The sequence below is a fragment of the Nymphalis io genome, chromosome 24 (assembly GCF_905147045.1).
Source record: "Nymphalis io chromosome 24, ilAglIoxx1.1, whole genome shotgun sequence".
In the NCBI taxonomy this organism is placed as follows: Eukaryota; Metazoa; Arthropoda; class Insecta; order Lepidoptera; family Nymphalidae; genus Nymphalis; species Nymphalis io.
The window spans coordinates 768,078-794,519 of NC_065911.1; the positions used below are offsets into that span (position 1 = coordinate 768,078).

The 26,442-nt window shown below is 33.9% G+C and overlaps 1 protein-coding gene across 1 annotated transcript in view; it reads left to right on the forward strand.

Moving 5' to 3' along the window:
- Positions 1–1,610: 1,610 nt before the first annotated feature.
- Positions 1,611–26,442, forward strand: part of LOC126777986 (uncharacterized) — a 247,084-nt gene continuing 222,252 nt past the window's right edge. The window contains exon 1 of the mRNA XM_050501357.1: positions 1,611–1,767. Coding sequence (XP_050357314.1) covers positions 1,710–1,767 — 58 coding nt within the window. The 5' untranslated portion in view covers positions 1,611–1,709. The remainder of the gene's footprint in view (positions 1,768–26,442) is intronic.

Here is a 26,442-nt window from a genome sequence, read left to right on the forward strand (position 1 = left end):
ATCTACATACGTTTCATATAATTATTACCTACGATATTATTTTGTATAAAAATACACTTAAGTCGACTTAATCTTCGTATATTTACCGACGTTTCAATAAAGAATCATCCGATATAAAGCCACAACATCGATTCGTTGCTTCTCTATATATTTAAAAGTAAACAGGAAAGTCGCTCGAGGAAAATGAGAGTGCTCTAAATATATCAAATATATAAATAAAAATATAAATATAAATATAAAAAAGCATTAAATAAATTATTGGATATTTGATATGAAAAATTTTAATTTTGTAAAACGTTATTTAATACAAAAATATGAATGTTGGGAGCTATTAATATTATTTTCAAGTTAATGAAATATCACAAAATATATTTAATGTACTTCACATTTTTGGTTTCAACGTCTTCAAGTCACAGCTACTTTTATTAACTCCGAATCCCAGCGATGAAGTTGACGGCTATTTGTTTCGTAGTAGCTAAAGTACCTTACGATTTTCAAGAGTACTTTCCAGAAATTTAAGACAAGTCGCTTCACGTCAATCCGAACCGTAATGATATTTTATATTTCATGCAATAATTATATGAATAAGAAGCGAATTTGTTTCTTGTGTAACCATGACGTTTAATTTAAAGTTTCTAGAATACAAGAATCTTAATTTAATACAATAATATTATTGTAATTATATTTAACACATTTCTGATCGTCAAACAAACCGGAACAGAATGTCGACTCTAGAGAACAAATTCAGTAAAATACTCAGTAGAATAGTATCTTAAAAAACTGGAAAATAATATCCAGTTACAAGTACACGCATAACGAAGAACACGTGTCGCGGCTACAAGACGGTCCTACGGTATCTATACCTTAATATTATGTGTGTGTGTGTATGAATATATAAATAAAACTAAGTAATGTAATAAGGGCACTCGTCTTCGCAATATTAGACCTCTCAATAATACATTCCCTCAGTCGTTGTCGATAAATATTAAATAACTATTTTATTGATTATTTGAGTGAGTTATGTATTTACTTGTTATTGCCAATTTAATGACAATTAATATTGAGCAAAGTAAATATAATATTACACTTGTTTGTGTATTCGCTTACTAAAATAAGATTTTAGATAATTGAAATTATGTGCTAATATTAATTTTTGAATGTCAGTAATAATCGCTTACCATCATATTTAGTTTTAAATAAATTAAGTATGTTGAGAGTATATAAAGAAAAATTGCTAAACGACTCATTTACGTTCTGTTTATTCCAATTGACATCCAGACACCCTAAGAGATAAAATAAACTTTTCACGTAATTTTATTTAACACGGAGGCCTACATTCCTCCGTATGTTAACGCATATGCATGCACTGAGCTGGGGACTTTATTAAACGAAATAATGTTGCGAATGCGCGGGACGACTTAGTTCGTAATGAGTATCGTAGACGGCTACGACGACTACGGTGGCTTCGGCATAGCTCTACGCCAGTCATACGCGAGTCCGCGCCGCGAGAGCACGCTACGCGTTATGCCGCGTTACGTTTACAATTGAATTGGTTATACGCGTTCGTTAACTGTTATAAAAATTTTATTTTAATAATTTAAAAAAAATAAACGAGTTTCTTGTGCTTTGTGTTGTTGTTTAAGTGTTTGATGTTCGTTAAAATTTGAAAGGGAAATTACTTTACAAGTTAATTAGAAGAGGTAAATTAAATGATTAAGATGAAAAGGATTTGTCACCTCATCTTCCGGCTGCTATTTCTGCTCGACGGTGAGTTTTTTTTTTTATAAATTATCAGAGTTTATAATGGAGAAAATTTTAATTCAAACTTCGCGGCACCATTTTTTATACAAGTTCTTGGTTATTTAATTATGGAGTTTGTAGGGAATTATGTCCCCAATTACGAGTAAGTAAATGAAAAGGTGCCAAGTTTCTTCAGTGTATAAAATAAAATAAGAGGATTTAAGCGAAAACAACAAACAAGATATTCTACCTCATTAGTAAATAACTAAATGGTTAGAAAAAAAATCCTTATTTTTTGTTACTTATTTAACGTCGTTTATTTAAACTTAACGTCATTTTTTAAAATATGAGACTAAATTTCAAAGGTTTTTAATTATATAAAATAACGAAGTGCTTAATTTCAAAAGCGATACTTTAAACTTCTAAGAATAAAATTAAAAACGTTAAATTAGAAGAGAAGTTTGTTAAACAACAGCACCGGCGACACTTTTGATGACGTAATTATCACTGATAATCTATTTCGTTATTTGTAAATCTTAATAAATATAGACAATGCTGATGATGATAGTATTTGGTAAATAATCAAATCAATGCTGTGAATAAAAATAGTTAGTTTTAGCTTTAAAATTAATTAACAAGGCCTTATTGAATTGACAATTATCTTTTAGTTGACGTTTGCATAAAGTTCGAAATGAAAAATTCCAATGTCTAAATAAAGGGATTTACAAAAGCAAATCAAATCTAAAAGTTTTTTCTTTTCACTTTAACCATGCGTTCTAATGAACTCCATTGATATGCAAAAATGATAATTGATATACAAAGTATGTTGAATGCTGAACAGTGCGAGTGGGTCGCTTTTAAAACGAAACGTACTCAATAAGAATAAATTGCTATATTAGCAAATGTTTTGCGCGTATTGTTTCGGGACCGAAACTTGCCTAAAACATAACGAGTAACGATAACGATACGATCTTATATAAATCATATCCGTGACGGAATGTTGTATTTCATCATAACAAGATAATAAATCACATGAAACTTTTGTATTCATTCAAAACACAGGAACATAATAAGTCAAAGTCGATTTTTTTAAATTCTCGCATCCTTTGTTTCACAACAATGGGTATCGACTAGCGCGCCCCGCGGTGCCGCCCGTAAATGAGCCGAACATAATTTATTATGTTTTAATTTCCTTTCCAACTTCTCGTTTCTCCCCGGATTCGTGCCCTTTTATTTATTTTCCTTTGGATCATCATTATATTCAGTATTGGGCTTGTTACATTCAAATGGGGTTCATTTCGATGTATTTCAGAAGGCAATTTGCGTCTATTCTACTTATATTAAACTAATAATAACAATAATGTACGCATTGATTTCGATACACAATATTTATTTCGATATTGTCCCACAATTATATTGTAGGATTATAACAGAACACGAAGCCTTATAAGCTTCAACCTTACTTATAAATGTTGTTTAGCGGGTCATCAGGTAAACAATGCTGTGTTCTCTTCTTTCGAATGTCAAATCAATAATGAAAGAAAGAGATAAATCTGTGTAGAAATATGAAGTGGTTAACGATAAAAAACGTTTATAAGTTCGTTTATTTTTGAGGAATGTGTGAAAAGTAAAATAAAAGAGCAAAGAAAGATAACAAGTGTCACTGTTTTGTCGCTTATTGACAAACTTTTTAATGCTTCGATAATAATGTAAGGTTCATATAAAATATTTTTTTATTTACAGCTATGAATTAAAAAAAAATTAATTAGGGAATTACATTAATTAATTACTACGAGCAGCTGTGCACCGCGCTTATTAGTTAACGCTTATGATTACTGCTAGTATCGTAGCGGGAAGTTACATAGCGTATAACATTTCTCAATAAATGGCTTGCTAGTTCCTAAGCGCGTTCAAACCTTCAAACTCTAGTACTCTCAACGTAGAAGCATTTTACTTGCTTATTGATTTGAAATAAATCTACCACCAGCTTAGAAAGAAATACCACGGAACCAAATGGAACAAACGATATTAATCGAATTTTTAAATTTTAAGTACTATGTTATTAAGTCTATATTAAAAATGTAGATTATATATAGCTCGCTACTCGCCCAGAAAGAGGACATGCATAAAACTTTTATGTCGTAATACATATTACTCTACTAGTTTACGCGGCGCTCGCCAGTAAAGCATGAGTTTTTCGACAATTTAAACCATTATTGTCATATTTCGATCATTTGATAAATTACCCTTTTCAATTACATTTAAGCCTTCTTTCTTCATGGATCACTCCGTCTATAGGTGATAACCGCATGAAATTTTGTTTAGTAGTTAAGACAGAGAGAGAGACGCGGCGACGGGACTTTGTTTTACAGAACGTAATATAGTGATAAGAATTCATTTGGTTCATATTACAAAAAAAAGCGCCAACTCGGTTACAGCACGAAATGTTATCAACAATTTAATTATTAATGTGGATAACATAATTATCAGTCTACTCTTGTTAGTTTCCATCTAAAGCTAATTAGAAAGTTGGTCACGCTGTTCCAGTTTAGAGCAGCGCATGTGAGCGGATTTTGTTAGTACGAATATATAAAGTTAGGGTTTGTTTCGGAATAGGATTTTTGTGTTAAAGAAAAATAAAACTCGAACTTAGTGAATCATGATTAAATATTATGATTTTTAAAGCGTTGTACGTCTTTGACCCTAAAATTTAAAAGTTTCATCAATGTTTCACTAGCCAAGATGGCTCAGTGGATAGAACATGTCAATACTTATCTAAGTACTCTGGTTCAAGTTCTAGCAAGAACAACGGAGAGCCATTTATTTTATTCATGTTATCAGTGAAAGAAAACAAATCAAAACTCCAAACATATGACAGAATATTCCCGACTGTACTGGCTATCGTGGCGTTTGAAGTCTACTACCACTTACCATTACGTAGAGTAGACTCATTTGCCTTCCCGGCAAATATAAAAAAAAAATATAATTGAACAGCAGTGATCATCCCGTAAATGGTTTACGAGATTTTGTTTTTCTATATGTAACGTTTGAGTAAAACATTATTTAAGTTTTACTCGGGAGAACACGATTGTGAAATGTTAGAAAGTGATATCACTTTAAATATTTACGACATCAAATAACATATAACATTATATTACCATAAAAGACACAAAACGCCTTGTAAGTCGTTATTGAGAATCTCAGTGCGATACGAATTGAGTTTTATAGCCATCTTATTTTTAGTAAGGCCAGTGTGGCTTCCCAGGAAAAATTTTGGACATTAGAATGAAAGTATCTTATTAAAATGTTTATTCAAAACAACAAAGTTACCACAATAAGTGATAGCACTTTCAAGTTATGATACTATATTACGAAGAGCATAATACATTCGCTTAGTTTGGCAAACAGTTATCGGTCTGGTCGCTTCTTAGGCTTACGGTTGTAGAACTATACCGGATACGCTCAAACTTTGGACGAGGAGCTTAAATATGTATCTAAAATATCTACATGAAGTCCTTAACCACATAAATTTTGTTTTATTTACAAAAAAAAAAGTACTTTTAAATTTTCAAATGGGAAAGCTGTTTAGTAAATGTTCCTGGAATATATAATAAATATATATTTATTAATTTCATAGTGTTATTTATTTGGGCATAAATCAATAATAATAAGTGCTTTGGAATCGTCTAGTTAAGAATTAAACTGAAAGTAAAGTTACCACCTGTACTCATTGTAGATGCTACCGAATAAAAACGACAAGAAATTTCATACTTATTCTTGTTTATTTAAACTTTATTACTCACAAACATAATACCACATTATTATATCTCACTATATGAGAACAGACAGTACAGAAACAGCCTGTTAATGTCCCACTGCTAGGCTAAGGCCTTCTCTCCCTTTTTAGGATAACGTTTGGAGCTTATTCCACCACGCGGCTCCAATGCGAGTTGGTAGAATACACATGCAGGTTACCTCATAATTTTATCCGTCAAGCACGAGATGAATTATAAACACAAATATACAGAAGATTGAAAGTGTACGAAGGCGGCAATATCGCTATAGCGATCTCTTCCCGGCAAGTTTTGTGTCAGACACTTAACTATAAATTATTCAATAATAAGGTGCAATAATAAGGGAAAGTGAAAGTTTATATCGAATGGGTAAAGTGATGACGCGATATAATAAATGCAATATATTATTGTGAAAACATAAAGTAATCACTTTCTCACAATTATATATCTTACATTTAAATCGATTAATCCGACATCCAAGTTTTTATCCTGTTATATACAGGATAAAATAATATTTATAACAATACAATAATATTTAAAACAACAAAAGTTGCATTATATAAATCATTAATTCAATAAGATTAATCGAGCGAAGTCAAGTGACGTCATGAGTTTAGCGTTGATTTCAAAACAAGCCTGAAACTTTTGTTGTTAGAAAAGTCATTATATTAAGCGGATGGAAAGAAAACTTCGCAAGGACCGTCTTTTAGACACCGACAAAGTTTTGAGACCTCAATAAAATTATGTCATGTATATTACCTACTGATAATCTGTACTATATAAAAATGAATAGTTTGTTTGTTTGAAAACACTAATCTCAAGTTCGGATCAGCGAAGGTGAAATTGCGCGGCGTAGCTTGTAAAAATTTATTTATCTTCTCACTTTTGTAATCAGTCTGCATTAAATGGCGTTTGTTCTGTGGACTTCACAATATAATAAATATAAAATATTTCGAGTGTGGTATTCCGATGCGTCTTTATGGATTTATGATGTAAACTCTCTTCACGACAAATTTCATTATAATCGACACGGGAGCTTCAAATAATTAAATATAAGAATTTATCTTATGTTTTGTTTAAGGGAGCTCATATATTAAACGTTGTATTAAAAATTCTGGCACTTTATAAGCATACTGAATATCTGTAGAGTACCACTTAACTGTTCGGTTATACATTTTCCGAACCGAACCGAAACAGCCTGTGAATGTCCCACTGCTGGGCTAAAGGCCTCCTCTCCTCATTTTGAGGAGAAGGTTTGGAGCTTATTCCACCACGCTGCTCCAATGCGGGTTGGTGGAATACACATGTGGCAGAATTTCAGTGAAATTAGACACATGCAGGTTTCCTCACGATGTTTTCCTTCACCGTAAAGCACGAGATGAATTATAATCACAAATTAAGCACATGAAAATTCAGTGGTGCTTGCCCGGGTTTGAACCCACGATCATCGGTTAAGATTCACACGTTCTTACCACTGGGCCATCTCGGGTTTTTATACATTTTCAGATTTAAATAAAATATCATTAATAAGTACTAAGTAAATTTAATTTTCCGGTTTTTAAGCTCATTAAATGAAAAATATTATAAGTTTACTATTTACCGGTTTTAGCCGTATATGCAGTCCCGTGCTCCCCGCCTCCTCTTTTTTTATTACATCGCTAAACATCAATGATATGCATTACTGCGTTCAAGTTGAAATGGCGAGTGAGTGTAATTAGCCGAGATAGTTAGAACTGTGTGAATCTTATTAAACAGTTGGTATTTGACGAACAGTTTATTAAGATTCACTCAGTTGAGTACCACTGAATTTTTCATGTCCATAATTTGTGTTTTTAAATCTTTTTTTTTAACTATTAACAGACCAGCGTTTGACCGTTGACTTGCCTGATGTTAAGCATCGACACGGTCTAAGATGCACGCTTGCCTATAAGAAACCTGTTTATTCTATATTATGCTCGGTTATTAAAAAAAATATCGTGGGCAAAACCGTCCTGTGTCGAATGAATATCTACCACTGGTAGCCATAGCCAAAGAATATTTACACACTATTATTTTAATGTTTAGAGGAATTAGAGGGTAATGGACATATTTACCTCTAATTAACGTGCCACGTATTTGGTGATGCATTGACCTTGGAAGAAGTCGTTTATATTCCTTATATTATCAGAAACTTTGCCCCCAAGAGACCACTTTGCTCCCCAACTCTATGCAATAAATTAAAAAACAGTCCGTTTGCACGTCACAGCTATGTAATAATTATGTATGAAGTACACTAATATATTCGAACATAACAAGATAATAGCATAATAAACTTATCACTAATAAATTTCATAATTAGATTTAAATGAGTCATAAATATGCAAATATCACAAAACTTTGTTGAAGTCAAATCTGAAATTGTGCAACGAATTCGACTCTGGTTTAAAATTATTGTAACAAACCGCAATCAAATAATTTGTGATTGTTTAAATCTATGATTGTTAACACATTTTGTGATTATGTTTTCATTAAAATATATTTTGCGATCGAATATTGTTCAGTATTATATTAACTGCCTGCCTGTTGGTCTATAAAGATTATTAAAAAGTGATGCGTTTTTCTCCCTCTCTGTGGTCATGTCAAATTGTCATGTTATAGGCAGGCGGACGAGCAAATGGACTACCTGATAGTAAATGGTCACCACTGAATTTTTCTGACTGACTTGACTTGACTGACCATTCCTTACCTCGCCAATGCACCATCAACCTTGGAAACTGAGATGTTATGTCTCTTGTGTTTGTAGTTACACTGCCTCACTCACCTTTTAAATCAGAACGCAATATACCAAAGGGTAAGTATTGCTGCTTAGCGGCAGAATATCTGATCAGTGGGTGGTACCTACCTAGACGAGCTTGCACAAAGCCCTACCACCAGTAAAGTTGTACTATAAGAGAGACACAGAGTGAAATCACGCCACTTTGTCCATTGACGATTTTATACCAGAATTCTCACTCAAGTGGCAACAATAGGAACGCATACGGTACAAACAAATGAAAATTATTTGTGTGTGGACCAAAATTCAACCATTTTTATGGGTCAATCAGTAGGAAACTAATTCAGGTATTGGGTGTTTTAACACGCATGTTATAAAGTCTGTAATCGTAGAACAATAATTATCATTGGTCATTGCACGCATACCGTATGAGGGAGTTTAATAGATTGCGTTTCATTTTATTGTCTGTCAACCTTTTCACCGCCTGCGGGTTGTCCCCTCATGCTGGTCTATTCCACTCATCATTATTTGCATTCAGATGTCTTCTTTGTATTGTATATCGAACAAGTTAAATACAACTATATAATAAGCTAAATGAAAATTAATCGATATGAAATCGATTAGTGAGCCTACTCACGCGAATATTGATTAATTGTCTATTTGTTTGTTATGAATAATATGGCTACATAGAAGGCAGTTTTATGTTTTATTTATATTCCATGAAATTAGTCATCACACCTTACTGAAGACAATTCATCCTCCCCTCAGACTAACTCTTGTGTCTTGATATTAAGAACATTAGGAGTGACCGCTCAGCTTCTCACTAATTAAGTGAGTGATTGTGTAGGTGTGAGCCTTACAATAATCATTTTTAGTAAACACCGTTAAGGGTAAACCTAGCAAACTGTTACACTTGAATCTTAAATGTTCTATACACTCTCGATTATAAACTCGCCAGCCATTTATGTCTGTGGATTAAAAAAGTTTTAATTTCAGTAACAGTGTACGATAAAAAATGTAAATAAATAAGTAAATTAACAAGCACTGTATTCAAATACAGCAGTTAACAATGTAAGTTTTTTGAAAAGATTGATTTTAAGTATCATTGGAAAAATCTGTCTCCTGTCTGACTGTCCGTGTTCCTAAAATAAACACGAAGCTGCAGGCATCGCTCGTGTTATATATTATGTAAGGCTACGACGCTGGTTGTCACTGCCGTAAGATTCATACGAAACTTTGACCATTTCGTCTCGTTTTGGTTAGAATTTATTTCCTTTGATAACCGATTTGTAGACCGGTTACAATTGGTTTCTGCACCAATGGGCGTGTGTTTGACCCGACAAATATTTGTGTAAACTAGTCGGTTGTTTGTCATGGTATGTGGACATTTATGTTGTGTGTGTCGAGACCACTGGCGAAGAATAATCTAACAAAGGTCGAGTGGGTTAAATTTTCAAAAATCCTCTACTATGATACAATAATCGTTCACATTCTTACACGTCAAGTGTTTTTGGTAAATATTGCACGCTGCTCCAATTCACCGCACATACACATAAATCACATTTACATCCGATACGTGTAGATTTCTATACGATATTTTACTTCGACGCCGAGATGAATTATAAACACAAATTAAAAACATGAAAATTCAGTGTTTGCTTTCCGAGTTTGAACCCACGATCATCGGTTAATATTCACGTGTTCACTCGGCCATCTTGGCTCTGAGTAAGTCACATAATATGATATGAAGTTCTACGGATTACAGGAACTTTTAATTTAATATAACATCATTATTACAAATCATATAAGTATTACGAGGGACCAATTTTATGGTGTTTTTTAAAAAGAGTGACGTCACTGCTGATGTCACATTTCCTTTATTTCAGGTACGACACGAGTACAAGGCTTAAATTAACTCAGTTTCTCATCTTCGTTTAACAGTTTGTGCGTTTAATTAAACGACTCAATTAATACAAGGAAAGACTTAATGTTGTTTAAAATTAGCATTAAGTAATTGGTTGATTAGTGTAATTAATCCAAAAAGAAAAGTTTTTCAGTCATTTGTAGATTACTTTGGTCGAAGTAAAGTTGATATGTACAAAACTTAATATTTGTATTAGTGTGAAAATTGAAAGAAACAATGTTAAATGCAATATAATAATCGATCGATGGGGTGACGCATGTCGGTTATTCGTATTAACTGGTATAATCTTTTGTATTACTACCCACTAAACTATACCTTTGCAATTATATTTTGCTTTATGGTGATTTATTTTATCTTATTATTGTTGTTTCGTTTTCGTTTTGTTTATAAAGTACTAAATTAGTTATACAGAAATAAATTAACATCTAAGATAAGACTCGGCCAAGTTTAAATGTTAGCGATCATCGAATAATATATTACAACTGTGGACATTACTAGATAAGATTACATCAATATTATGTTTCTACTTTAACAAATAAATAATAATTAAAATGATAATAATAATACAACTCAGTAACAACCGATCTAAATTATATTCCGACATTATCGTTCGCTAACATCTCGTAATGTCGACACGACACCCATGTCAGCGAAGTGTCACGTCGACGGTGGGAGACGTCCGTCCGTCCGCCTATACATACCACATACATGTCTACATTTATTAAAAAACCCAATGCGCTTTGTCGGGATAGTGTCCGTCGGCTTTCAACCCTTTTCCGACTTTATTGCGTAAATGGGTAAATGAATTTAAAATGAAGGATGTAGTCTAAATACCACTTAATCCCTATCTCACATTATACGAACCTTTCTGTATAGTCAACTGCCTTCTTGGTCTAGCAGCTACTTTATAAAGCTGCAAACGATTTTCGGTTCGAAGTTCAATCGGGATTACCAATTAAGTCACTTTTTGCTATCAGATCTCTCCGTTTGAGATGAAAAGAAAAGTGCATGTGATAGGACATTGTAATAATGTATCCCGTGCAGTTGGCGACTGCGTTGTGATTGGTCGTCGTGGCTGAAATCGGTCAGGAAAACATCATGCGTTACCTAACTCGAACAAACAACGCAATACATTGTAAATCTAGTCCACGCAAGCCAATGTGTCGCAATTATCACGATAGCAAGGTAATATAGAACCAAGAAATATTTGAAACAAGTTTTCACCTGAATGTCGGGGGGGTTGATGGGTGTTAGGTATAAATAAGTAACCTATATTGCTTCATAAGAAATTTTATCAAAATCAGTTTAGTAATATAGCCATGTAAGCGTGACAGATAAACAGACAGACAAAATTATTTTCAGTGATCTCATTCGTGAAATGAAAACCAAGTTACCGTGATACACTGTTTTGATGTGTGTATTCTTTGAAGTGTGATAATTATAAAGCCAAAGTCGTATAACACTTTCTGATATTTCACAATCGTGCTCTGCGATGAGTTTTGAACTTGTTCGTACAGAATAGATCTAATGTCCTTAGTATTATGACACGTACATCAGTTATGTACGTGAGACTTCGAGAAATTGGAGTTTGGTTTTATGTCAAACCAATTTATATCCACTTTAACTAATTAATTATAATTATTTGTACACAAACATCAGGTTTTTTTAGTCATTTTTTTTTGTTCATAATTAAATAATAATCCATTTTAATAAAATACTAGATAATTGATATAAATCTATGAAGTAGCAGCGTAATCAATCCATAAACCAATTCAAATATATAAAAATGTATTGAATCCATATATTATTTGACTACGTAAATGTAATAAAAATATCTTGGAAGGTGTTGCTCGAAGTTAAAGCAAGTGGAACGAGCCTCCAGTCGGAAATCCGGCGCTTGTAATAAAAAGAGGAGTTTTTTATCGAGTTCCCGCTCTGAGCGCTGTGAGAGGTGGCAAAATGGGGGATAGAATTTGAAATATTGACTCACCGACGATTATGTAAGCCGGATCGAAGGTTGACCGACATATCTGTGGTGAATGCTTGCAGTCGATAATGTGACGTCTTATATATATTTTGTATATTTCCTTATTCATCAATAATTACTATAATTAATAATTAGAACCAATTATGCTAAAAACGAATTTATATATCGCTCTTGTAAGAGTTACAATAGGAAGTTTAATGACTTGGACATGTTTTCTTGTACGCTCAATCCATTTAAAAAAAAGAGTTTGTGTGCATTTGCCAACTTAGTCAATGTTTTTATTTTATTTATTTATTTCTTATTATTATTGTTTTGCTGTTTATTAACTGTTTGAATATTCATAATTATTATTTATAATTTACAAAATTGCTTGTTTATTGTCATACATGAATTAGTTTTAAGTGAAAACTTGATTGGTGTGTGAACGAGTTAATTGTTGCATAATATATGTGGTGTGTACTGTATATTTCCCAATTATAATAGAAATATAAAATACCCTTATGTCATTTATTTGGGGCCAGTGCAGTGTATAAGCTGCTTCTTATGCGTTCTAAGTACTAGACCGAGACGGCACAATGAACATGTGAATTTTAACCTAAGATTGCGAGTTCAAAATTTGCACTGTATTTTCATGTGTGTAATTTGTATTTATAAATCATCTCTACTTTGTGGTAAGGCATTTTGCAAGCCCGCCTGGGCAAGTACCAGCCGCTAATCACATAGCTTACTACCAAACAGCAATACATAGAATTGTTGTGTTCCCGAAGGGTGAGTGAGCCGAAAAAAACAGAAAATTACATGTAATAATCATATGAAAATTATATTTATGTATCCTGTATGAACTTCAACGAATATTAATTCCAAGCTCATTTTTATAGAATATATCAAGGTGGTAGTCATGACCACTTACCATAAGTTGGTCCGATTGCCTACTATTTAAAAAAAAAAACTCGTACCTAGCGATGAAGACAAAATGTCAGATGAACATTGAAATTACAGAGTGAAAACGAAAATTTACAGACTACCACAGATCAACTCGTTTCATCGATCAACAGTTTTCAGGGAATGCTCATGCTTATGGGTTTTTTTTTATAGAATTGGAAGGCGGACGAGCCTATGAGCCACCTGATGGTAAGTGGTAACCAAACGCCCTTAGACATTGGAATTGTAAGAAATGTCAACCATCGCTCACATAGCCAATTCGCCACCAACCTTGGGAACTAAGATTTTATGTCCCTTGTGCCTGTAATTACACTGGCTCACTCAACCAACAAACCGAAACACAACAATACTAAGTATTAGATAAGTGGGTGGTACCTACCCAGACGGGTTCGCACAAAGCCATGCCACCCAGTATGGCTCTATTTCACCCTGCCGGAACCACAGGGTTAACATTATAGGTATAACATTGCGTCGTTGCGGGTGAACTAATCAACGCATAGTGATGGGGGACTTCATTAGGCCTTGATTGGACCTTTTGATATTTTTTGTTATGTCTCTGTCCAATCAAGTCAAATCTATGAACTGATGCTAATGAAGCTCAACAAATGACTTCTGTTTGTAAAAAATAGTATGGATCTAATAATGAGTCGAAATAGCGCAGTCGGTTTTAATCATTGATTGCTGTTTCAAATCTAGTGTTTATAATTTTACCCTACAACATTATAATAATTTAAATTTAAATTGCGAAGCAACCACCGGTTTGAAAAGTAGATTTTATTAAAAAGAATTGACGAGAAACCTAATAATTGCATAATTTTGTTATCTCCAAAACCGTTAATTCTTTCTCACGATGACGCACTTCCGATAAAGTAAACGTCTCAAAGTCTCAAAATACTCGCACAACAGAGATTCATTGAGTCAAAATAATAGTAACATATCAGCGCCACGTTCGATGTTCGAATCGTGAACCCTTTGTGGCAGTTACAATATTTTCAGATATCAGGAATATGAGATACAATACAAGCGAGCCTGCGAGTGAATCTGAGAACACGAAGCTCTCTATTATTGCGATAAGTCCGCGCCCTCCGCCCACGCAAATATGAGGAATATTGCTTCGAATGCCTTGTTATTTTTTATTGAAAACTATCCACATAGAAAATATATATTATAGCTTCACTTCTTCTAACTTTGATTTGTATAATATATTGTCGTTTGAGCAAAACTCAATGTATATTTATGTGTTGGATTGAGTGTTGGATATTTCTTACGTATCTTTCTTTCTATACTTACTACATGAAAAAGTAATTTTATTTGTACGATCAAACTAAAACAGTCACTTGAAACGAATTATCCACGTAAGAGTATAACATGCCTATTATCATAAGCGATGGCTATTCATGAAACTAAATATTAATATCAATGAAATTTAGGTGGGAGTTCTATTGATCAGACGAATTACTGATCTTCTTCTTATGTAAAGTTGGCTTAAAATAATGACCGTCCTATATTATCTAACTGATTGTCAGTTAAATTGTTAATATTTTACTAAGTGAAGCTCCAGATGAATCATTGACACATACTCGGAGTCGAGTGATAAATATTTATTTAGGACCTCTTAATCGTTGGAATTGAATTATATTTACGTATTTAATTAAACGAATATCCAAAATTAAACTTTTTTAAAGGGACTTAAATTACGGACTAAATTGATTATTCTCGACAAACCAATGTTTTGAACGCTTCATCATTACCAGACTGCAAAGTATTTGTGGTTCTGCGTATATTCATAAAGTTAAACAAAATACGTCATGATTATTATCATATCATCATCGCTCACACAATACAATAATAAAATAAATCTTTCCTTGAAAATATCCATTTTCATACCTAATCTTCTTGCAATATGGCAATAAAATATGTCGCTATGTTAAAACTGCTCACTTTCAGTATTTTTTACTTGTTCTCGTTGTCCTGTCGGTGTATAATAATCGTCATGAGGATCGGGAGTTGATGTGCTGCAATGCTAACTAACGGCGAGTTATATCAAAGTGTATATATTGTATATTAGTAAGTGGTAGTATAGTAATAGTAGAAAAAAACTTCTCCATGAGAAAATATATATATGTGCCATCTCTCATGATGAACAGTCAAACCGTTTATTAATCTCAAATAGATTTACCAATATTCAATTATATTTACAACAATTAAAAAAGAAATACAACACATATCTGACTGGGAAAGTGGAGCACTGGGATCTTTGGTGCACATTGGGAGAGACCTACGTCCAAGAGTGGACTGCGATTGTTTGAATGATCAGTATATTATATTACTATACATATATACTCCTAATATAAATTATACTCGGTCTTAATATGTTAGAATTCTGGGCTATAGAATATTTAACAATACTTGTAATTAATGACTATTAATTGAAGCGAAACTTAATATCTATGAAGATAATTTAGAATGTAATTAAATTAAGCCGCCGTCGTGCTTATCAAATTATAGAATTCTTAGAAATTCAGTTAATTCCCACTAACTAATAAAGTTAGTTTTACTGAAGAAGCTTAGGAGGTAAAGTAAGGTTATCGATTTTACTTATTTTTTGAACATCTATTGACGCGCAAAGAGAAGCTAAGTGTCGTATGCCGAGAGGGCAAACGTCACGACGCTCTCTTCTGCTTTCGTGGTGCGTATACTAGTTGGTTGCTGTGTATTATTAATAACAGGAAAGCTACATTTAATTTAATTTATATGGCAATAGAGATGGTCCTCTTTTATTATTTATAAATTTATTTAATAACCGTCATGTTCGACGTTTCACATCTGCCGTGTTTCCCTCCCGATTTCAACGGCGTCCTTAGCCGAGGTCCGGCCTCACAGGGCACCCTTAGGACGTCCGTTTCTCTTGAGCCCCTCGTGAGGCTCCCAATATCCGGCTGAGTTCAACTCGCCCATCCTGTCTGGAGACGCTGTAGATGCCACTAGGCCAACAGCAATACACAGTCCGAAAAAAAAAATCTGCCGTGCGTGTCGTGACGTGCATCTTGCTATTATAAAACGTAGTTTACTACACTGTCAAACAAACTTAATCTACTTTTACATTTATTAATTTTTAATATCAGATATTAAAAATCTATCTGTCTTGGGTAACTACATATTATTAATATTTCAATCTCCTGAATAGAAGATCAATACCGAAACTGTAACGGATGAAGAGTTCACCGTAAAGTATTCTTTAATGGAATTGGGATAAAGTGAGCTTTACACTTACGTTATGTCATTAACTTAATGCAACATTATGTATATCCAATCACTTTAAGACTCGAAACTTCCGTGAAATCCTCATTTATCGTCTCTAACGTTAAGTCTCAGCTCCGCAGCATTCGTGCCTGGAAAACTTAGACAAGTAACTGATATTGATACCGCTCGATTAATATTTGATTATAATTGGTGGTAGGTCTTCGTGCAAGATCGACTGGGTAAGTACCATCCACTCACCACTTATTCAAGACTACACACATACTAGGGGATACGTAAGGGCATTTCAAGGCCGTCTTTTTAACTTCTAATTCGCAAAGTAAGAATAGCCTGCATGTAACGTATTATAGAGCGTATGTATGTGTGCCAACACTAGTGGAATCTTTATTCCTTCACTCTTATAATCCAACGTGACATCGATCTGACACTATAATCGCAAGAACTGCGGTTTTCGTGCTCTATGACGCACATCATTCTAAATTTCATATTCCTAACTCCGAGAAGATACTGAGATATAAATGGTAAAAAAAATACTATCACTGAGCCAAACTGCAAGTTTATAGCTCAAACATACAGTACGGGCGAAAAATAGCAAACTAACAAAAAATACGCGTAATGTAACAATAACATTTTTTTATGATATTACTTATATTATGAGAATGGGCAATTGGGCCAACTGAAGGTAGCTACCGTTCATTGATATTGGCGCAAAGAAATATTAATCGTAAAACCTTAAACCTTATGCATGCATCACACTGAAGTTACACTGGCTCACCCTTCAAACTGGAATACAACAATACTACATACTAATATGTAATGAGTGGCTGGTACCTGCCGGCGTGCTCAAGGCCCTACCACCAAGTAAATGTTTTCGTCTCTGTTTACTTCTCTTACTTACAATAAGTGTGATTAAAATATTATTTCATTAAATTAAAAATGTATATCGTTATCCTAGCCATATACAAAGAATTGCAACAGATAATTAAATACAAATACAGGATAAAAAGGATCTAATACAACAGACGAAATCTGTTTTCGTAGAATACTTAAGGGCTGTACAAACAGACCCTCACACTTTAGTGGAGAGTTCTCGAGGGCTTGTCGACGATGCTCGAAGTACGTTGATGGAGATACAACGATTTATTTAATTTATTCGACAAATAAACGAAATGAAACGGCGTTATAATTTCGTATCCTGAAAACATTTAATGTTAAGAGCACAGCAAATCATTATGACTCTGTTTACAATTTAAAAGATGGTGGGCGTGTCCACTATTAGTCACCACCAACTCGCCGGTTGATTATTTACCGCCAACGTTTTACATAACTATTTCAGATTAGAGAGTAAGATTTAAAAGTCGGAAATAGATTTATTTAAAGGCATAAATTGTTCATTACATGTATTCAGTGAAAACTTAGTGGTAAGCACCACTAAGTAACCTGGGCAAGCGCCCAGGTTCGAACCCGCTATCTTCGATTAAGGCCGACCGGCTCACTTAAATAGATAAGCATATTGTATTATAAAATATTATAAAAGATGGTACTAAAGCTTGGAGTTAGTTGCCATTGGCATTTATGCAGGATATATAAATTTAAATGTATTGTGTAATATGGTAAACGCATGTCAAGTGAGAGCCGAGATAGCCCAGTGGTATGAACGCGTGAATCTTAACCGATGGTCGTGAGTTCAAACCCGGGCAAGCACTACTGAATTTGCATGTGCTTAATTTGTGATTATAATTCATCTCGTGCTATACGGTGAAGGAAAACATCGTGAGAAAACCTGCATGTGTCTAATTTCACTGAAATTCTGCGACATATGTATTCCACCAACCCGCATTGGAGCAGCGCGGTAGAATAAGCTCCATACCTTCTCCTCAAAAAGGGAGAGGAGGCCTTAGCCCAGCAGTGGGACATTCACAGGCTGTTACTGTTACTGTATGTCATATAATGGATGAAAAAAAACTTCTAAGGTTATTGCTAGTTCTTCCATGTAAAATGTTAGATTTTATTTTTAGAAAATAAAGGACAAGCTATCAATAGTAATAATAAAATGTTCCAAGTTAACACCAACAAAATTAACTGCACAAAATAAGAAAATCTTTATTTAATGCTAGGAATGAAACAAACGGCGTCTTAACAGAGAGATGAGGTCGCAATTAGTAAGGCTTTTAACGAATGAACATTCGAGCGTAAATCACTACAGCAGTGCTTGCTAACGCGAATACTGAACGCGATAATTTGGATGTACGTACCGTATCTAGCGTGTTTAATGTCGTTAACAGTTCTGACGAATCTGCATGCTTAACTACTTCCAAATTGTTTTCCCAAAAGACGGAGAAGTTGACTATTACCACCTATCAAGGTTCACTGGAAGAAGTCAATATTTGTGATAAGATCACCTTTGTACACTATTACTTTGAAATAATACTGAGTGTTTTGTGTATTTCTCGCACTTTATATGTAGGATAAAATTTAATCAAACAAAGGATAATACGTGAAAATCAGTTTTTTTCTTCTTACAATCCGATGGAACGTCAATACGACACGAGCGAATAGAGTTAAGGCGTAAGAATAATGATATGCCTTGCTTTCCGATACATGGAACTAAACGCATTTCCAACTGCCAAATTTACTTCTACTAGCTACTCGAAGATGACTGGAGGTTCAAAACTAGGATATACAGACCTGAGCCCTAATAAGCCATAAGACCAAGGAGGCAGTCGGTAAGTCTCACTCTCTTTATAATATGAATGTAAGCTTGGAGCACATGGATCACAAGAAATATAAACCGCTCCCTACACTATCAACACATCGCAAACCACGATAACTGATATGTCATATGCCTTATCTGTTGATTCACTGTGACAGTACCCTTTACAGAAGTTCTTGTCTGGAATAGCACGACCGACCTGGTGGGTCCTTTACCAGCGGTATTGCTTTCTAATAGCCTTACCCTCACGTAAGAGAAAAATAATAAGTGTGTTTGCGTAGATCGTGAGTTTGTTTCTTTTCTATTAAGGTGTATCTATCGCAAAATAATGTGGTCGTAAAATACTGATATTACATCCCTTTTAGAAGAGACCATAATTTGAGTTGAGATTTTATATCCTTTCTGGTTCATCTTTATAACTTACAAGCTACTCGTCCCATATTATAAACCTAAATATAGTTTAAAGGTATAAGCTAATCCTGTAATACTTACATCGAGTTAATAAGAATTATGCACATAAGATCTTCTAATATATCTTAAACAAATGGTCGGAATTGCAAATTATAAGCGTATTTTTTAACGGAAAATGAATGGTATTCGGCAGAAAGATCATCAAAATCGAAAAATAGTGATTATGTTATTTTGGTAAGCATTAATATTCTGTAAACATATTGAACTAACGTTATAGTTATTTTTTCCTGTCTCATTTCATTTATAAACCCGCAATTAAAAAAAATCATAAACTCGCATGTACCTATAGTAAAATTGTGCGTACCTGTCCGTATCCGTATCCAGACCTACATTATTCTCAATATACAACATACAAACATAATATGTAGCCTGCACCCGACCTGAAGAATATGACCCGTTTATAGTCCATAATATGATAATTCAGTACATCATGAAATTATTAGTTATTGAAAAATAAAAAAAAATCCTTAATTACCTATTTACTCTTATATAAACCAACTCCCTGCCCCAATTTCGTGCGGGTTGAAAATTTGTCTTTTTAACGCCATTTACGCTTTTTTTATATAAAAAAAATGTAACTTGGTTTCAATTATTGCAATTTTATTAGAAATCTCTATTAAAAAAAAATACAGCCTATGTTACTTACTGATAATGTCACTTTCTATAAATGAAAGAAATTTTGAAATCGGTTAAGTATATTTTGAGTTTATCCGTTACAAACAAACATTTAATTGCTTTTATCGTAAAACTTTATTGTATTTCTTTGGTGGTAGGTCTAAGTGCATGCCTCTATGGGTATGTACCACCCACGTGTTATATATTCTACAAACAAACGGCAATGCTTAGTATTCTTGTGTTACGGTTTTAAGGGTGAGTAAGGCAATGTAACTAACAAGGCACATAACATCTTGGTTCCCAAGGTTGGTATCATACTGACGATGTAAGGGATAGCTTATATTTCTTATAAAACTAATATCTACGGGCGGTGTCGACTGTTTACCATCAGGTAACTTGCCAGTCTGTCTGCGTAATCAATTAAAATATACATATATTATTTATTAAGATATTAATTTCTTTCCTCAATTCCTGTTTTGTCCATTTCTTATTCTGGTGATAAGCATCCCTTCAAGTCGTAGATTTATGTCATTTTAATCACTAATGTAACCCTTTAGCGTATCTTTATACATTTAAATGCAGTTTAAATTCGACGAAAACAATAAACAACAACTCAACACAGAGATAAGACAGCAATTAGTTAAGCTTTTAGCGAATGAACAGGGAGACGGAACTCCTTGCCCTCCGCCCATCAATCCGATCTGAAACGAGACAAAGGGACTTACAAATTGTCATGGCTTTTGTGGTATACGGCGTGCCGAGTGATTACATCACGGCTTAATTAGTTACAACCTGTGAACAAAGAAGTTTCAATCATACATAGATCATATGACACTGTACAGCGAGCGACTCACGTTTATCCCAGAGGGGGCCGAAGTCTTGTCCTTTGTCAAAGTAGCCTTGGAATTTATTCGGTTACGCGATTACTTTGTAAGTACTAAGTAGGTTGTTCATTTTATAGGATACTCTCATTGTTGCATCTATGAGTTTGCTTGGGGGGTAAGACTGACTCGTGTGCCGTGATGGAAAACGGCATGACGCTTTCGTAAGGCGTCGTACCCCTTCTCCGCCGTCACTCTACTTTTTTACGTGTATGTGGCGCGTGGTATATTATGCACGCAAAGTAAAAGTAAGGTACCTTTCATCACATATTCTATCACCAATTATGAGTTCTTAGTATTGTTGCGTTTGAAGGGTGGTTGAGTCAGTCTAAATAGGGACAAGGGATCTAACATCCATCTATGTGATGGTGACCACCATCAGGCAGCCCACTTGCCTGTCTACCTAACTAATATTTTTTTTGTATCAAAACTACTTGTTACTTGTTGTAACAAAACAAAAATGTTTTATATGCTCAATATTTATTTAATCGTTTTTGTAGTTATAAATTATCACGTAATTGGCATTTGCGGATGTCCCGTGACAGTCATGTTTTTTTCTTTACCGCTGATTATATTTTGTAAATTAAACAGGCTTCATATTGTGTGTCTGTGGTACCTACAACGCCAATTCAATTCTTAGCTTAATGGCTTTCGGTTGCGTCAACATTGCACAGGTTATATCGCAATGAATGTCACTTACAACGTCGAGCGCGAGATTCATTTACAAAACAAATCACGTGTACGCTCGTCAGTATTTATGTTCTGTTTCATTTTAGAAGTTTTATGATTTGAGAATTTGATAATAGTTGTAGATTTATTTTCGAATAAATATATTCTGCGTTAGTTACTATTTTAACTCGAGTAAGAATCATTTCACTGATTATAAGTAATGATTGTATCTTTGCATAGTATAAGAGTAGGTATCGTATATGAATAAATGAAGAATGTAGTGGGAACGAATGTATTTCATGATGATATATACTGGATCTGTAGTTTCTGCACAATCTATACAATCGCTATAAGCTTATAAGTACGGTCATATAATTATTAAAACAATATATAGAACACCAATAAATCGAAATTGAACGGTTTTATATCCAAACTAAAAACTTATTTGATTATAATAAAAGTTAGAATAGCTTGGGCATAAAACATTTTTCCTAATTAATCGGTAGTTAATAATATCAATTAAAACGATTTAATTAATGGAGGCTTCGCTTAACCTCTGAGGAGCGGTCGGGAGCAATCAATGAAAGCACTTGGGAATGTGAATATCGAATCGCTAATCTGATTAAGTAAGTTTGTTAAAAATAAAATAAAATTTTATTTACACACTATTTACTATTTCGTTTCTAATATCAGGAAATTGTTAGATCCCATTCAAGCCGCAAGCCATTCGCCATTTTAGCTGTAACATAGCAAACGTATTTAACATACAAAATAGTAGCACTTTAATAAAATAAAAAGTTGAACGAAATTCGATTGTTATTACCAGCATCGCTTGAGTGTTTTTTATACATTTTAGTACGAAATTCGATCGAAACACTCAACCTTACCGAATCGGTTTTAACCGCTGCAAATAAAAATAGACATGTTATTTTTGTAAACTTAATCTATTATAAATTTTATGGGTTTGGCCTGTGGTATGAGAATACCTGCGATACAGGGAAAATACATTACGACACGTATTAAGAGTGATAGAAAATATGGCGTTATTCTTTTGTTTTTGTTATTTATCGTCATAGAGTAGGAATTCGTCGCTTGCGAACCTGCTTTAAAAACGAATTATAATAAATAAAAATCTTTCAAGAATAAACAATACTATAGCTATCAGCCGGTAGCTGCGTATGGACCCTATAGGCAAGATGGTACGTGCCCGTAGCGGTAGGCCTTATAGGGGCAGCGTAAGCGCCTTTCATAATACTTAGCATATTTTTTATTTTTCATTTGACTTTTCTAAGGTAACTTTATGAACGTAAGTACTCCAACATCACACAAATACTCTAATTTATTACTAGTAAAATAGTATCCAATCCGTCTATTCGGGGGTAACAACGCGTGAATCTGCTTGCGTGAATTTTCACGTGCTTAATTTGTGATTATAATTCATCTCGTGCTATAAGGTGAAGGATAACATCGTGAGAAAACCTGCATGTGTCTAATTTCACTGAAATTATGCCACATATGTATTCCACCAACCCGCATTGGAGCAGCGTGGTGAACATTCACAGGCTGTTACTGTACTGTGCTATTCGGGTGTGTCACGGGATCGCTGAACTCTGCATGACTTATGAAATGCCGCGTTTCCACGCTTTTGGAGATATTTGGTAATTCTATCTCCGACATGTACGCGAACGATGCCACGGCCACATCTCCAACCAGATCAATAACATATAAAGTTACAAATTAATTATTTCCTCAGTTTTAGTAACGATCATAAAAGTCAATGACCTTGCTACCTCTGTACAACAAATGGAATTTTCTGGTATAGTCCTCTACACGAGTATTTCATACATCACCGTTAACTTGTAATTTATTGTTACACAACTAAAGCATACAAAAGGGCCGGCTCATTGCGTTACGATGCTACAATAACAATCAATTCATCACACTGTCGCCTGCCCCGTCACATAAATCTTCACCATCTTAACATATTATTTAAGGATCAACGCTCTTGTCCCTTCAACATACATGTCATGGATAATTCCAATTTGGACATAAAAAAATAAAATGTCTTTTTTTATTTATAAAAGGCGTACGTGTAAATGAACCACCTGGTGCTGTCGGTACAGATATAGAAACGTTATACTACCTTATTGATAGCCAAAAATCTACCAACGGTTATGGAAAAAATACGGACCTTCAAACCGGTAAAAACCATTTTTTGTCATCCATAATTTTGCTTATGGTCTGGAATTCGTTCCGTTCCCAATCGCTAGTTTTTAAATGAGCTGTAACACAAACATTTTTTACCTTTTATAATTTAAAAATGTATGAATCTTTTCTGGGACCATTTTTTAAAAGCATTTTCTTTCACTCAAGTCCTACTAATCCAAGCTACTCGTGTAACAGGGGTTACAATTTTTTGTTTAGTTTTAAATAATCGTAACCACTCTTTACACAATATCGACGAATCGCCCTTTTTGTATTTATTTATTTAAATTATCCGTTTTGCTTTGCACTGTACAGCTTTGGTCATATGAATTGATTAAAGATGAATATGAATTCATAGGATATTTCAAAATATTTTCATATTTTATTTTATTTCATGAAAGTTTATGTAGATATTTTTATTATAAGTTTTTTTTTGTAACAAATATATTTCTATATATTTCCTTTACTAGTTTTCTGTCTCTTATTTATGAGGTATATAAATAGTTTTATTTATGAAAAATTCCACAATCAGACTATATATGTATATTAATAAAATAGATAGCCCGATGAGAAAACAAGTCATCTGATAATTATAGTGCGATTTTAAGGCAATTCCTGCCTCACACAATCACTCTGTGGAACCAGCTTTCGCCGGCGACTTTTCCGAACCGATATGACATATAAGCTTTCAAGTACAGAGCGTACTCATTTCTTAAAGACTGGCAACACACCTTTAAACCCTCCAGTGTAGCAGATGTCCATGGGCGGTGGTAGTCACATTCCACCCACTCTGTGGATCCCCCTGTGCCCTTGTGATCTTTAAAAAAATGGTTAGCGGTGCCCATAGACATCGTCGCTTTTAGTTCGCTAACTAAGATGTTATGTAGTTACATTGGCTCACTCGCGTTTCAAATCGGAACACAACAATACTAAGTATTGCTTTTTGGCGGTAAAATATCTGATGAGTGGGAACAATTGACGAAAAGGCAGCCTGGGACTAGAATATAGACATTAAGATTCATTCCAGAATAAATTTTCGCAATAAAATACCATACTCCGTACATATACAAGCCTAGGCTTCACTAAAAATGTAAATCTAACAATGAAATAGAAGTCCGACAAAAACTCGAGTGGCGGTCTAATTAAAGGCTGGCCTTCAAACAATTGAGAGTGCAAAAAGGGAAGCTCGTGTGGGCTTTGTCCTTTGTCTTATTGAGAGTTAAACATTAAGTGGAGTTCAAACGCCACGGATATTTAACTGGCACAAACACACAGGAAATTTTTGTACTCGTTACTAAATTTTATATTTGTAATCTTATTTATTTTTTATATCACATAATGAACAACGTTTGCGTGATCTCAAGTTGACTTTAAAAAAGCAGTTGCAGTGATTGTGATTCTCATTGATCTAATACATACGAAAGGCAGTACTATGGTGTACTTTGGGAGGAGCCTTTTTCCGCCAGTGGATATTTGTGGGTCCAGTCAAGTTTTAAAAAAGGAACTCCTGTCCAAAATTGTGTTGTCTTTTGTAAAATCTGAATTGTTTCTGCTTGATATGCGTATGAAATAATTTACCCCTCCCCAACTATACTGGTAGAACAGAAAACAGCTTTTCATAAACCGATGACCTGGATGCGAAAAGCGGAGAATCGGGACTTTTGGCGCACCTTGGAAGAAACCTATGTGCAGCTGTGGATTGTGATGATGAAACTGTTCATTAAAATATTTTTTCAACTTATATTATTATTAAGCCTAGACTAAACCATTTCACATTTGTGGTAATTCTGGAAGCGACGTGGAGATTTTATGGCAACAAAAATGCAATAGTTGTGGTATAATATACGAGCTAAGCTGGTGCGGAACCTATTAATGTGGTTTCTGATAGTGAAAGCGTGAAATTACGTATTATTTTTGTTGATATTAATTTTTTAACGAAATTAAATCATTTTATATTATTGCTATTAACCCCGAAGCTCTCAAGAAACCCGATAACCCTTTAAGGCTCGACGACTCAGAACTAAATACCAAATTATGAAGACAAGCAATGAATTAACCCTTCCTCCGGATACCGCGGTCTCTTCGGCCCCGGCGATATTATCCGTAATGGCAACATTAACATGATAACGGTGTAACCTTTATAATATAATCGTTATAACATAAACGTTAATTCACTAAAACGTTCTTCGTACTCGAGTCGAAACTGAAATTACAAATTAAAGTCAGAATTTGAACAATTCTTGATAAGTTGAGCGTTTCAAGGGTTAATCAATATTTGTTATTTTATACAAAATGTATTATAACCGGCTTTGAGTTGTCTGATGGACGAAAACGAAATGTTTGTATGTTTTTGTTAATAGCATTTCCGTTGGTGTGGATTCGGATATATTAAAAAAAAATAAAAATCGAAACTTTAAAAGCCAATACACTAATCGTCGTATTTTCGCATTTTGTAAGTGATTTTTGTTAAAGCTTTTAGGACAATGTG